The 15,699-nt window shown below is 35.0% G+C and overlaps 1 protein-coding gene across 3 annotated transcripts in view; it reads right to left on the bottom strand.

The window, feature by feature from the left end:
* Nucleotides 1-704: 704 nt before the first annotated feature.
* The window catches only part of ITGB8 (integrin subunit beta 8), a 96,071-nt gene continuing 81,076 nt past the window's right edge, over nt 705-15,699 (bottom strand). For 2 of the 3 annotated variants that reach the window (XM_025290949.2, XM_025290950.2), the window contains exons 9-15: nt 12,582-12,716; nt 9,511-9,916; nt 6,859-7,084; nt 5,522-5,628; nt 1,623-1,786; nt 1,417-1,526; nt 705-1,323 (exon numbers count right to left, since the gene is read on the bottom strand). In XM_025290949.2, the coding sequence (XP_025146734.1) occupies nt 1,296-1,323; nt 1,417-1,526; nt 1,623-1,786; nt 5,522-5,628; nt 6,859-7,084; nt 9,511-9,916; nt 12,582-12,716 (1,176 nt within the window). In that variant the 3' untranslated portion in view covers nt 705-1,295. Of the gene's footprint in view, nt 1,527-1,622; nt 1,787-5,521; nt 5,629-6,858; nt 7,085-9,510; nt 9,917-12,581; nt 12,717-15,699 lie in introns of all 3 variants that reach the window. The other variant, XM_006071612.4, reaches the window with a different exon arrangement.

Here is a 15,699-nt window from a genome sequence, read left to right as displayed (position 1 = left end):
TGCTTTGTTTTAGAATTCTCATGCTCATTCACTTAAGACTTCAGTAAATCACATTTAAAAATACTTGCCAATTGACTATTTTAAAGATTCAAGAGGTAGTATGACATTGTTCAGCGAGCACTGGCCTGGCAATAAAATAGTTCTCTTTGAGTGCTGCCACTTGGTCACTGAGGGGTTTTTGAAAAATTTGAACTTTCTGAGCCTCAGTTCCCCTGAATAACCACAAGGGTGAATTAGCTTATTTCTAAAGATACTGTCTATTCTTCTCTAATTGTGTATTTTTAGAATTCTGGTGAGTTGGATTGAGGGGATTCAGGGAAAGAATATCCTTAGACTGCTTCAAAGGGCAAAAATAATATAGCTTAATTTAGTTTTAATTTGAAAAATATTACTATCTGCTTTGAATAAACATTGGAGAAATCACATTCAAAACTGTGGCACTTTGCTTGAGGCAGAGTTTCTAAATATTTTGTGAATTTCAACTTGATGATTAGACAAATGAAGTGGTAAAATAATCCATCCAGTTTACCAGGTAAGAAGATCTAAAACTCTACATCAGCAAACAAGGAAGCTGTTCAGATTTTGATGTTACTTGAAGTGTCCCTTATTAAACATTGAACTTTGAAAAATATTGTAATAAAGTGACATTGTATTATTATTAGTTTTTTATGGCAGTAGTAACTTAGCACTTATTAATCCAGTCATCTGTGACATATATAAACTTATCCTGTAAGAAAGAAAACCAAAATATAAAGGCAAAGAGGAAAGAATGTTAGAATTAGTATCCATCTTGTCAAAGAAAACAAACACACATGCATAAAACTACTATTTCAAAAGCAATATCCCTCAAGATTAAGGTTTTATCTGTTTATCTCTTGAACGAATGAAACACTAATCATTTATTCATCTGTCTGGTCTTGTCTGTTCACTGCCGCCAGTTGTTGAAGTGCTTGGCAACATTAGTATAACTGCATTATTCGCTTGTCTGCATGTTTGGTGCAGGGATTACGGTAGCCTTGTAGTGACACAATGCCAAAACTATCTCACAGCGTTGTCTCTCTGGGAAGTGTACAAATGGCGGGTACCTGTAAAGTGTAGTCAGTGCTCTTCAGATAATCTACATTCTATGCTGATCTAAATAAGTTATATATTACAGTAAAGTGCTACAATGACACTAGTATCAAACAGTAGTAAGACACATTTTTCTCTGAAAATTTCAGCAGCAGTGTGAGTCACATGATGATGAGGATGCTTGTCAGTCTTCATTCGAGTAGACAACCAGCAACTGGCATGATCTAGCAAGTTTGTCTCCTCCTGTGACTTCTAAAATAATAAATTTTAGGAGCAATTATTTAAAATCCAGTTTCCCATAAGGTACTTTTCTTTTTTTTTTTTTTATCATTTTAGAAGTTGCACCTGAAAGTTTCATGAGCATTTAATTTGCTAATGTCCATTTTTATTTCTTCAGGTTTTTCACGTCGGTAGGTTACTGCTCTTGTGCAAACGCTTTGCAGAATCAACTTATCCTTGATAAGGAAGAAATATTATCATTAATTAAGAGCCTAAATATTGAAAGTAGACAATAACACACTGATAGTAATTCATTTTTAGAATTCACTGACCTTTTTTGAGGCTGACACCCTGTAATCTGCCGAGGACTTAATTTTATTATTATTCCATTGTAGTATCACCTGTCTAATGATCAGGACTTTAAGCAACCCAATCAAGAATGTGACTATGAAAATGATGAAAAATATTCTCAAGTAGCTTGGACTAGAGAGGCATTCTGTAAAGAAGAAAATAAATACATGGTTTAAAAAACTGGAATGAGTAAATCAAAGGATTCTAACAGTAATATTAGAAATAAATAATGTTTATCATCTCAATTAATAGGATCAGAGATATTTGCAAATCTACATTTTCAAAACGAAGGACTTCCATTGTTGTTGATTCAAAAGTAAACTAATTATTATTACACATTTATTATTCAAGTATTTTTAACAAAAAACTCTCCTTCAGAGAATAGCCACAATTAAGGTATTCAATAAGATTATTTCTTTTCAGCTTGATTCTTGTACTAACTAGAATATTTCCAAATCCTTAACTAAATGTGATTTCAACCACGACAGAGAGAAGGACAGTTTTTGTGGTATGATGTGGATCACTAAGTGGAAAATAGGATATAAGAATTATTTAACAGCTCTGTGCATTAACATATGTTTTTCTTGTTATGCTTACTCCTCATTTGTTACACATCAGTAATGGAAAATAAAGTAAACATCTGCAGAAGCTAAAATTAGTACTACTCTACTAGATGAATAAATATTTCCTTTGAAACTGTAGTGTAAGTTTTCATTATTATTACACATAGCTTCTCCAGGAAATGGGAGTGTACAATTTGGGACAATACCCAAATCTCTTTCCTCAATTTTTATTAATTAATTTTTTACTTGTCTTTTAACTAAATCTATCATATTCTGCTTCTAAAAATACCACTTTTTGTTTTTTAAGAGCAGATAATTACTAGCTGGAAAAGGAAATGCTGTATCAAGAGGGGCAGGCTAGGTCCCTGTTTTAGCACTAGACCTTTGGCAAGCTCTAGTTGGAAAGTCTACAGCCTCTGTGGCTGCCAGAGGTATTACCCTAATCTAAGAGGAACATGGTTGCATAATACACAAGTATTCCACAGAACTCATCAGCTGCCCCACACTCACAGAGTTACCTCCCAGCCTAAAGTGCCATGTGCTTTTCTGCACATTCTCCAGACTTTGGGGACTTCATCTAACTGTCTGAAAGTCTCCTTGAGAAGGCGTTTCGGGAGGGGACCTAACAAGACTTAGAAAAGCAGTCACCCAGTCATGAGTGATTTCTGTTTGAATTCCCCCGAATGACCAAGCATGCTCTTAAACAGCCAAGAATTCAGTAAAAAGGGCAAGGGCTCATCTCCAAGTGGGAAGACTTAGAGCCAGTTTTTTTTTTTTTCATCATAATGTTAAGGTTCCTTGAAAGAAATGCTAAAAGGAGGCTGGAGGACAACTAACTGGAGTAGAAGCACCAAATCCAAGTGTGAGTCCCCCTGTGTTATGGTCTCATACATAGAGAGAATCCAAGATGCTCTATTAAAAGGTGTTACCTTTGGTAGTGCCCAGGTTCGTGACATGCACGCCTTTCATTTCCCTTGGCCGGCTTAGAATAGTAATCAGCTAAGGGGGCGCGTGGCTTGATCTCACTTTCTGGCTTCTTTCCTAGTAGGAGTTTAGCCAGGAAAAGCAAAATAACCCTTTAAGTGTGATCAAGTGGATAGATAATAGAGGTGGTTAACAAATGCCCTTTTTCCTCTCCTTGCACAAGAGTTGTGAAGGGGAGGGGAGCCCTCTAGCTATTAATACTAATATATTTTATAAATATTTTTAATGGTTTAGGATGGAAGACATTTTCAGGATTCAAATCTGTATGCATTTAAAAATTTTTAATTTTGGAGAACCAAAAATTTAGCTCCAGCCATGCCTCTTTTCTTAGTTTAGGTCAAGCAAGGGATTTTCCTAAGGAGCTTTAAGGGAATACATTTTGTTAGCCACACGTAGGTCAAAATAGGTTTATTTACTTAACATAATAAATTACATGTTGACAATCAGTGCTCTATTTATTAGAAAAGGCACTTGGCTTTTGGGTGTGATTGTTGCAGCCCCATCTGGCAGCACATGGGCTCTTTTCAAATCTAAATGTATTATGGGCTAAGGTTAGTATGGACATGAGGGGAGAGGAAACAAAACTCTGGAGAAAGTTTATTCTTCTGTGCAATCTCTCTAAGACCTAGAATTATTCTTACAGGTTGGAAGAGAGACCAGAAATAATAGTAGCAGTAGGAATGTTCTCAATGTATACATAATTTCAGGCTTCATTTCGAATTCTTATATAGTTTAACATCTTAAACCTGAACAAAAGGAGGGCACTGGCATTTGGGTTCTAGTTAACTTTTGTCCAAAATGGTCTTTGAATGCAGAGTTCACATGTTTCTTTCATTCATATATCATCGTTTAATTTTTTTAATGTTCACTGGCTTAATTCACACAACTCTTTGAGGTTGATATTATTTTCATTTTATAGATGAGAAAACTGAGGCTCAGGGAAATTTTGTAAGATGGTTAATACTGCTTAGCTACTATTAAGAGTATCAATAAACATGCTTAAGCTAAGTTCTTCAGACTAAAATTTCCATACCATTTCCATTGTGCCATCTTTATATTTATTCACCCTGGAAAAAAAGCTGTGCTCTGCTCTGTTGTGTCTGACTCTCTGCGGCCCCATGGATTGTAGCCTACCAGGCTCCTCTGTCCATGGAATTTTCCAGGAAAGAATACTGGAGCAGGTTGCCATTTCTTACTCCAGGGGATCTTCCCAACCCAGGGATGGAACCCATATCTCTTGCATCTCCTGCACTGGCAGGAAGATTCTTTACCACTAGGGCCACCTGGGAAGCTCTCATTCAACTCTAGATTATATTTGCATCAGAATGAAAATTATTGCCTTTTGAAGGAAGGAACTGCCTTTTGAAGTTATATACTTCTCAAAAGCAGATCATTACTACCTAGAATTTTTTTTTTTTTTTTTGCATCACCTGAAACATGAAAGTAAATGTTAGTTTCACATGAGGAAGCTTATGACTGGATGCAGGTTTGGGTTGTGAAGGATAATTATGGCTCCATAGACCGGAGAGTAGATGCTTTTGAACTGTGGTGTTGGAGAAGACTCTTGAGAGTCCCATGGACTGCAAGGAGATCCAACCAGTCCATTCTGAAGAGATCAGTCCTGGGTGTTCTTTGGAAGGAATGATGCTAAAGCTGAAACTCCAGTACTTTGGCCACCTCATGCGAAGAGTTGACTCATTGAAAAAGACTCTGATGCTGGGAGGGATTGGGGGCAGGAGGAGAAGGGGATGACAGAGGATGAAATGGCTGGATGGCATCACTGACTCGATGGACGTGAGTCTGAGTGAACTCTGGGAGTTGGTGATGGACAGGGAGGCCTGGTGTGCTGCAATTCATGGGGTCTCAAAGAGTTGGACACGACTGAGTGACTGAACTGAACTGAACTGAGACCTTGTCTTTAAAAGTGAAATGGACTCTACATAGGAAACGCCTATTCTTGGCTCATGAGGTCTCTCAAGAAAATCTGTTTGGTGTAATTCCATGGAGTTGCATAGCATGTGAATTTAGCTGGGTAATTGAGATGAGAGATCGAACAGTTTAGTCATACCATGGCAAATATCCTCAAATGGTTTTATAGAGTACCATTTCTGGGAGACTGTAAACATTGAAGCAGTTATTTCTTTTTTTTAGGATGGTTGAGCTTTTTGGGAGAACATGGTTCTCTACAGATACTCTTCAGGACTTTATTAAACTTTTGTTTACCTGATGTTTGGTCCACATAATGCTGTTCTTTGAGAGCACATGAAGTTTTACACCGATCAAGTATAGCTTGAGACAGATTTCAGGACTTTGATTATTAAACTTTTGTTTACCTGATGTTTGGTCCACATAATGCTGTTCTTTGAGAGCACATGAAGTTTTACACCGATCAAGTATAGCTTGAGACAGATTGTGAGGGTGAAGGCATTGCACACAATTCCTATAAGGGGAAATAGAAGTGAAAACGTTTAATTCTTTAAAAGGTTGTAGCTTGTAGTATTTTCTGTAAACAATAAAATGACAAAATAGGGTACTTTTTTTAGGACAGCAGACTTGTTAAACTGGGAAAGAAACCTGTGACATTTATTTGTAATCTTGGCTGAATTTAATACCAAGCAAAATTACATTCTAGCCACTTAAAATACTGTCATGTATAAAATCAACATAATGATATTTTTTGTATTGAAAATAAAATTTATAGGAAAAGAATAAGATAGTCTTACTATAAAATCAAAAACAAAACCAGCTAGCACAGCTGTTTTAGAAGATGAATATTATGATACTACTAGAAAAATTTTGCAATGAATATGCAGTTCAAATTTTGATTGAGTTGACTAGAAATACCTCCATCATTATCTTCCTAATGAGTTACATAACCTCTTATGCATAATTGTGAAAACTGGAGAATATCTTTTAAAAAATGAATAAAACAAATTGTAAGCCATAGTTATATTTTGAGTAGTTGTCTTTGAGCAGTTAATTACTGGCACAAAACAACAATGCTGCCATTATTTAATGTAACCTTTTACTTATCCATCACTTCTTTCAGAGTGCTTCATAGCTACTACTCTTTTATCTTTAAAAGAATAAAAATAAAACAATAATAACAGTTAACATTTATTCTATGATTACTGTGCACCAAGTACAAAAGTTTAGGGCTTTTTTGCATGAACATCTAATTTAATTATTTCACAGAATTATAGCACAGTATTATTATTATCTGCATTTTTGATATCATGAAACTAAGGTGCAGAGAATTTAAACAATTTTGTCCTAGATCAAAAAGCTAATTAATAGTAAGCTGGGAAGCAGCCAGCTCCTAAATCATAACATACATCTTAAACTTACACAAGATTATACATCAATTACATCTCAAGAAAGTTGGGGGGACAGCCCCACTGAATCTTTATTAACACTGAATATTATTCTTTAAAAAAAAAAAACTTTCAAAAAAGGCAGTGAATACCTAGATAAATTCTCATGCATGATCCAAGATTGGAGTCTAAGTCTTCTAATTCCTAAATTCCTCATTCCGTTCTTTTTTAGCATGATGATAATTTGTCTGGAGAAGATCCAGCAACTTTTTGGTTAAGGTAGGCAAAATAGCAAAGATTCAACATGGCTAAATGAAGGACTGCTTTACATAGGTTTGGAACCAGAAAACACATACCAGTTTTCACTGCAGCCTGTGTGACATGTGGGACAATGTTCACAGAAACGGCCGATGCTCCTGGGATCAGTGCACTCACACCTGCCACATACACATGTGCCTCTCCCACTACACACTTGGCCCTTTGGACTGACACAGAGCTGGGCAGATGCAGATGGGCACTGGCAGCGATCCCCTTCCCAGCCCCTGAAGCACTGGCATCTGCCCGCCTCACACTCTCCATGCCCTGCAACAAAGATACTCCGAGATCTAAGTTACCGAGATCACTGACTTTGTGAAGCATTTCCAAACATGAATTTCCCTTCCATCCCATGGAAACACACTGACAGTCAAGTGAATGGAAGCAGCATCATTTCCTATTTGTCTGACATAAACAATCCCAGGACTTAGGACTGACTATTTTTAAAGCTGTCCTAGTGTAGATAATCTCCCCATGCTAATCTATTGTGCTGGCAGTTGTGAAATCTGCCCTGCTGCAGTGGCTGCCCAGCTACTTGAAGCTCACCGTATATTCAGTTCTAAAGTAAAAAGACACAGATATAAAGAAGTAACAGAGGCTGAAGTAATGTTGTCTGATTTGAAATTTGAAAGAAAGGAGTATTTTATGAATAGCTTCCATAATTTTCTCTCCTAGTCGCTCATTATTGCTAAGGGCCTGGGATAACTTTGAATGTCCATTGGGCAAACTCTTCTAAGAGCTTCAGTTCTGCTAGTGCCTTGATTAAAGATGAGATCTCCAGGGAAGTTGAAGTAATCCTTTCACATCTTCAGCACATTATGTAGCAGGTTAGTGGTGCATGTCTTAATAAGGTATGTTGTGAAATGTAATTAGGTGGTAAATGAGAGAAAGCAAGAGAGAAATCAGGGTGGTGTGTTTGTGCATGTTGGAGTTGAGGAAGAACACTGATTATACTTAGTTAAGTGGGTCTTAGCCTGTAGAAAGTAGCCAAAATTTAATATGCTAATGTGAACTAGAAATTTTCAAGAGAGGGTACATTTTCAGGGCTGTATAATGTTTTTCAAGTTTATCTGACCAAAGACTTTTCCTTCCTTCCTTTTTTCCTTCCTTTCTTCTCCCTCCCTCCTCCTTCCCTTCCTTTTCTTTGTTCCCTCATTTCTGGCTTATGCCCTCTCTCCTTTTATTGTGGAGCATCTCACAGTGTAACTGTTCCATAGCCTCTACTGTTGGATCAGCTCAATTTGTTAACTGTAAAATTAATGATATCCAGGCCAAGCAAATGCCTGCCAGACTCAATTTTCTATATATGGGCTACATGCCTAATACTAGCCCGCTGATCTGTGAACATGTGTTATTATTTTCAAAGGACCTTAGTGAAGAAAATACTTGTCAGCCTACAGTTTCTGGTTATAATTTATATACAAATAATTCAAAGCAGATTCTCAATTTCCTCTGTAACAGTAGTTATCATAGTCATGTAGAAGGACCAATACATTGATTTTTAATATTTTACTGTTAACAGAGACTGGGATTCTCAGTGTCTCAATATTTCAGACTTCATTGAGAGCTTGACAGCTATAGAAAATGATGACCTCAGAATTCTTTCTCTTCCCTGTCCCAATCAGTTTTAGCACTGAAAAACTTAGACAATAATTGTGGGTTTATTCTAAAGTCATCTATAACCCTTTCTACCTAGATGCCAAGTACACTGAATAAATGTTTTAGAATATAAAATATTATGTGCATAAGATATAAAGGAAATTTTCCATCCCATGTTTATGTGAAATAGGGCACATTTTTTATTTATACAAGAATAAAAACTTATTTTGTGTATGTTTATTACTTTCTATAAGCTTACTACAATGAAATATTTCATGTTATCAATAATTTAATATTTGCTTACCAAAATGCAAACATTAAAAAGGTACTTTAATAATAAATGGATTTAGTACACTACAATAGAAAAATTAATTAATTAAAAAAGTATTTTGCATTAATTTTCAAATGTTGCATATATTTTCTAGAATTTAACCTCTAGGTGGCAGTAAACTGAATTAGCCAAAACATACTTTTGATATTTTTTGTTTTAAATTATTTCATTTTAAATTTTGGTCTGTATGTGGCCTCTGAGACTTATCTTGATTTTTTATGAAACCTGTATTTTCTTGAAGAGTACTGTCCTTTGACAATTCTGTTGCTGGTATTCCAAAAATAAAGTAGACAGGTTTACATACTACAGATTTATAATGCCATCTCTAATAACACATTAAGAATTTTACAGTGAATTGAAAGTATATTTTTATAGCTAACTATCCTCTGAACAAGATGAGGGGAGTGACCATTTATGAGGATAAATCAGAGTCTTCTAGAAGAATACACAGATTATAGAAAATCTGTCAGACATTGTCAGTAATTTCCTTTTCTGGTATATGTCTTTACAAGGTCACGGCATTCTTGAAAATAATAACTAATTTTTGGTTTTAATTTTTAAGTATTTCCTGAACAAAATAATTTAAAATATAAATATCAGAATTATGTGCAGTATATTTGTGGCTATGTCCTAATTTCACAGACTTTGAAAGTTTAAATATCAGATTCAGATTCAGGGTTGGTAATTATAAAGGTGTGATTTAAAGATACTTTAACATATATGCTAGCTTAATAAATAACTGCATGTACATATTTATACTCACCAGCACACAGATTTCCATGATGATATGGACAAGAAAAGTCATCCTTTTCACAGTATTTTCCATACACTTTTCCAAACTTAATTTTGTGACATAAACATTTCCCACAAATGCAAACTCCTCTACCGCTGCAAACAGGTTGATCCTTGTGTGACTTGCAACTTTCAGAAGGAAATGTATCCTCATCAATATGACATTTATTCTCATCACACTGGAAGCACTTGGCATCTAGAAAAGTTTCTTCTACACACTTTCTTTTAGGTCCTCTGCTGTCATCACACTGACAGCTGCAGTTTCTGTGTATATGAATTTTAGTGGTTTCATTGAAACCAATAGGTTTGATGATTGCATAGCTCTTTCCTCCTGTGACATCACATTTTTCCATTGTAACTGTTACATTGAAAAGAACCTAAATTTGTGGGTGAGAGGGAAAAAAAATACATTTATATACTTTGATTATTTTTATTACTAATATTATATATGTTAATGATATTTTAAGTTAATATTATACCATCTATAAGAAATTTATATTTATAAATTACACATGCATTCTTTTTTCATATGTAGACATAACATTACCTTTTAATTTCATTTCCTTATTAAGGAACTGGAGAGTTAAAGGATACAATGACTGAGACTTGCCTATCATACACCATTAAATGGACATGGATTCAAACCTATTTGAAAGGTATCTACTTCTAATCATTCATTTATATCCTCAGATGATTTCTTAGCAAACTTGAGAGAGAACAGACCATTTTCTAGATCCAGTCCTTAACTTGTGGAGTTATGGCAAATATTTGGCACTAGAGATAGATCAAATAAACTAAAGTCAAGGGCTTCTGCTCTACTGGTTTAAAACCCTGAAATGAACAATTGTCAAATGAACAATTTTTATTTTGTTTCTCTTTTCCTAGAGCCCAAGTAAAGTTTTGGAGTTAAATTTTAGTTTACACATAATGTTAAGAGGAAAATATGGGGCTTTCCCTGATGTTACTCAAGGGAAAAAAATTTAGGACTCTCAACTTTAAAGTCCTAAGATCTCAATACAAGGTCATACATTTTTCTCAGTGGAGATGTTAGTCTGCAACTAATGATCTGGCCTGGCAGGAATTGGTTTCCCCCATGAAACTACATAATTGCTTTCTCTTGCCAAATTCTTCTCAGTTTTTTCTCCACAACACAATTGGCTTAGTGTGTGTATTTATATTTGTTAACTCATCTTATAATCTTCAGGTAATTTGGCAAACAAGGTTTATAGTTTTCTTCCATGTTAGACTGAGATATATTACAATTTAAAAATAATTTGTGCTAAGCTTTTTGGTTGGGATGGAGATAGATTAGGTAAATAGATATGGATGGATATATATATATGTGTGTGTGTGTATATATATATATATATATATATATATATGGAGAGAGAGAGATATATATGACTATATAGAGATTTCCTCTTTCTTATGTATATAGATTATCCATCCCAACCAAAAAGCCTAACATAAATACATATACACACAAGCACAAACACACACACACAATAAGAAAGATCTAAATTTAGGTTTATATGTTATCTATATCCATGCAGAATTAGAATTAGTCTCATAATATTAAAATCAGTACAATTGATGTCAGACTTGAAATGTTTTCTTCTCTTTAAAATATTAAGGAGTAACAGATTGTAAGATAATGTGGTCACTGCCAAAATTAAGTAGAGCAAAACTTGGGATTTCTATAATTAAGAGGTCAAATGACTCTTCTTGACAGTCAAACTGTTTATACCACTTGGTTGAAAATGAGGGGAAAAACGGATGTAGACAAAGAAAAAGAAGTAAGCTAAACCATTTTGCCAAAATTGATTTTGAAAGAAAGAGCTTATTCTAAGAGGGTAATCCTTTCTCAAAAAGTAATAACTGCATTATTTTTTTGTGAGCACAAAAGAAAAAGTTTCTCTATATTCAGTGTAAATAAAACATATTTTTTGTAAGCTGGTATAAAATGTCTTTTGGACAAAATTCAAGGAGTGATTATGGAGAAGCCAACAGAACTTGAATTTGAAATAATTAATTTCAAATATACAGTTTGTTGGAGCAACTATACTATCTGCAGATTCTAAACTTCCCAAGAGGGAAAAGTATATTCTAACTAGAAAGAAAGGAAGATTCTCTTTTATTCAATCTTATTAACAGAATAGTAGTATTTTTAATCTTTCAATAGCTCTTTCTGTATAGCATGATATTAAAATAATTAATAACATCATAGAACCTTGGAGATGGATGGAAGAGTGATTAGAATATTCTAGTTCAAGTTATTTATTTAAAAATGAAGCAACTGATGCCTCACTGAGGTAAATGACTCACTGAAAATCACTTTGTTCTACAAGAATTTCTTTTTAAAGTATATTTCTGTGTGTTTACTCTCTCTTGTGCAAATCCTGGGAGAATCCCTATCTTCCATGGTCCTATTTCCTCATGCTGCTATAATCTGAATCTCTTTTCCATATTTCATTCCTTTTTAGTTAAATGATGACACTTCTTTTTATTGTCCTTAACAAATTTCCCTACTTCCTAGATTGTTATATTGAGATAATATAAGTGTCCTGGGACAGTCACAAAGTGAAAGATTTTATAATTCTTAATCCTTATCAACAGCTCCATCACTCCCATTCTTCTGTATTGCTTTTACCCTCAGCTTTCACATTTACTCTGAGAATTTTCAGACTTGAAACAAAAAGGTATTAGCATCATATAAGAAGAGACACTTATTGTTCCAGGAGATGTGATTTCCTAACATATACTGGCTGTGTCATCAATAATAATAAAGTTATTATTATTAAATAAGTATTTAATATGATACATATTTATTTTAAAATAAGTACTAGAGAATTTGAGAGAACAGTCAGTGGAGTTACGACAAGTAGGAAATTTAGGAATAGACAATGAAAGTTACTTTGAAGTGTAAATGAGATTCTTAAGATCAGTAGTAAGCAAAGTTTTCAGAATGGTTTGAGTTTTCTGTGAGAAAGCATGCCAAACAAGTTAGTTTACTTTAAATCGGAAAAACGCACACCCACATACTTCATCATTGCTTGTCACATTTCCGCATCCGTCTGTGCCTGGCTTTCTGGTTCCATCTGGACAAATGGCAGTAATGTTAAAGTAGATGCCTTTTACCTGGTTTTCCACCTGAACTTTCACTTCTGAAATGAGTTTCTGCAGAGATGACATTTTTTAGTTGTATACTATAGCAGTTTCAAATGTAAGCAACTAAACAAAAGTCATGTTTATCATATCATTCTAGATTTAATTTTTTAACTAAATCAAAGAGTCTGCCTTTATAAAATCTTGATTAAAAATAGTATTTCCACATAATGACCTAGCTACATTTGAAATACATAAAAAAATACTAAAGGATTACATTATCTGTATTTAAACTGCTCTATTTTTTTCATGTATTTCCATGACTGCATTTTGATCACTTCAGAGACATTTCTCACTCAGCCTGTGTTACAAAAATAATCATTTTAATCCAATAATATTTATATTTTGTGATAAAATTTGAAGAAAGCATTGAGAATACATACACAATATGATACATCATAGCACATAAATCTTAACAGCTTAGAATCTGGAACATGCTTCTGACATGTACTGCTATTAAAGCAATATTTCAGTTTCAGATACTTAAGACTATCATGGAATCTAAAATGTCTTACTGACACAGAATTGAAAGGTAAATTTTGTGGAGGCCATTTCTATACTGTAGGTATAAGAAATACCTGCCAGTTATGGCCCTGTAAATTCTCCAAGAATGGCCTAGGATTTTTGCCAAATCCCTGGAGCTTGCTTATTGTTTCAGTTCTTAATACTGAAATAGGGCCTCTTACTGGGCAGAAAATCATTCACTCATTTATTCACTTATATATACAGTCATTCAAAAAACATGTATGTATTGCCAGTTATGCTGATTATGTGTATCAAGCACATCCTAATTTATTCCCATCTCAGTTCCAAAAGTTACAGCTATATTAAATATGTTCTGTAGATCTGTGTGAATTTCATCTGATAAAACTAAGAGTCTACCACATGCAAAAATCCTTAACTTATTTTTGTAAACAAAAGGAAAGGGAAAAGATGAAGTATGTAAGAAAAGAGAGTGAGCAACATGGTATGAAGGAAAAAGATATCCCCATGGCTTCTAATTCTTTACTTGAGTAATTTTTCTTTTTCAACTGTATAGACAACAAAGAGATTAATAACTGATCATGGAATTATGGTAGTAAATCTTTAGAGTAAGATACTTCCTCAAATTAGTAAATTCTATTTGAATTAGGTAAGACTATATCAGTCACATTTTTTATCAACCAGAGAATCCATACATTGTAATCACTTAATTAAACAGTTTCAGGAAAAAATAGAAAACTTCTCCTGCTCAGTCATGTCTGACTCTTTGTCACCCAATGGACTGTAGCCCACCAGGCTCCTCTGTCCATGGAGATTCTCCAGGCAAGAATACTGGAGTGGGTTGCCATTTCCTTCTCCAGAGGATCTTCCCAACCTAGGGATTGAACCTACATCTCTTGTGTTGCAGGTGGATTCTTTACCACTGAGCCACCTGGGGTTCCCAGGTGGATGGTATACTAATGGTATTGATATGGTGATGATTTGACAAATCAGAAGGAAATTCTGAATACCATCAGTGTTCTTTTTGCCCTTTTGAAATTCTGTTTCCCTTAAAACCTTAAGCTAGTTATATCAGTGTTTTTTCAAGCATGATATGAAGACAAATATCTAAAATTTTGCCCAGTTTTGAGATTAAGAAATTGTTTGACAGTCTTTTTTTTTCTTTTTTTAAAAACGAATTTATTTATTTTAGTTGGAGGCTAATTACTTTACAATATTGTGGTTGTTTTTGCCATACATTGGCATGAATTGGCCACGGGTAAGAAGAGATGGCAAGAATACACAGAAGAACTGTACAAAAAAGATCTTCATGACCCAGATAATCACGATGGTGTGATCACTGACCTAGAGCCAGATATCCTGGAATGTGAAGTCAAGTGGGCCTTAGAAAGCATCACTACAAACAAAGCTAGTGGAGGTGATGGAATTCCAGTTGAACTATTCCAAATCCTGAAAGATGATGCTGTGAAAGTGCTGCCCTCAATATGCCAGCAAATTTGGAAAACTCAGCAGTGGCCACAGGACTGGAAAAGGTCAGTTTTCATTTCAATCCCAAAGAAAGGCAATGCCAAAGAACGCTCAAACTACCGCACAGTTGCACTCATCTCACACGCTAGTAAAGTCATGCTCAAAATTCTCCAAGCCAGGCTTCAGCAATATGTGAACCGTGAACTTTCTGATGTTCAAGCTGGTTTTAGAAAAGGCAGAGGAATCAGAGATCAAATTGCCAACATCCGCTGGATCATAGAAAAAGCAAGAGAGTTCCAGAAAAACATCTATTTCTGCTTTATTGACTATGCCAAAGCCTTTGACTGTGTGGATCACAATAAACTGTGGAAAATTCTGAAAGAGGTGGGAATACCAGACCACCTGATCTGCCTCTTGAGAAATCTGTATGCAGGTCAGGAAGCAACAGTTAGAACTGGACATGGGACAACAGACTGGTTCCGAATAGGAAAAGGAGTACGTCAAGGCTGTATATTGTCACCCTTCTTATTTAACTTATATGCAGAGTACATCATGAGAAACGTTGGACTGGAAGAAGCACAAGCTGAAATCAAGATTGTCGGGAGAAATATCCATAACCTCAGATATGCAGATGACACCACCCTTATGGCAGAAAGTGAAGAGGAACCAAAAAGCCTCTTGATGAAAGTGAAAGTGGAGAGTGAAAAAGTTGGCTTAAAGCTCAACATTCAGAAAACGAAGATCATGGCATCCGGTCCCACCACTTCATGGGAAATAGATGGGGAAACAGTGGAAACAGTGTCAGACTTTATTTTTCTGGGCTCCAAAATCACTACAGATGGTGACTGCAGCCATGAAATTAAAAGACGCTTACTCCTTGGAGGGAAAGTTATGACCAACCTAGATAGCATGTTCAAAAGCAGAGACATTACTTTGCCAACAAAGGTTCGTGTAGTCAAGGCTATGGTTTTTCCTGTGGTCATGTATGGATGTGAGAGTTGGACTGTGAAGAAGGCTGAGCGCTGAAGAATTGATGCTTTGGAAC

This window comes from Bubalus bubalis, chromosome 8, assembly GCF_019923935.1.
Source record: "Bubalus bubalis isolate 160015118507 breed Murrah chromosome 8, NDDB_SH_1, whole genome shotgun sequence".
Classification (NCBI taxonomy): domain Eukaryota; kingdom Metazoa; phylum Chordata; class Mammalia; order Artiodactyla; family Bovidae; genus Bubalus; species Bubalus bubalis.
The sequence above is the reverse complement of the archived record's forward strand: the minus strand, read 5'-3'. Positions and strand labels throughout refer to the sequence as shown.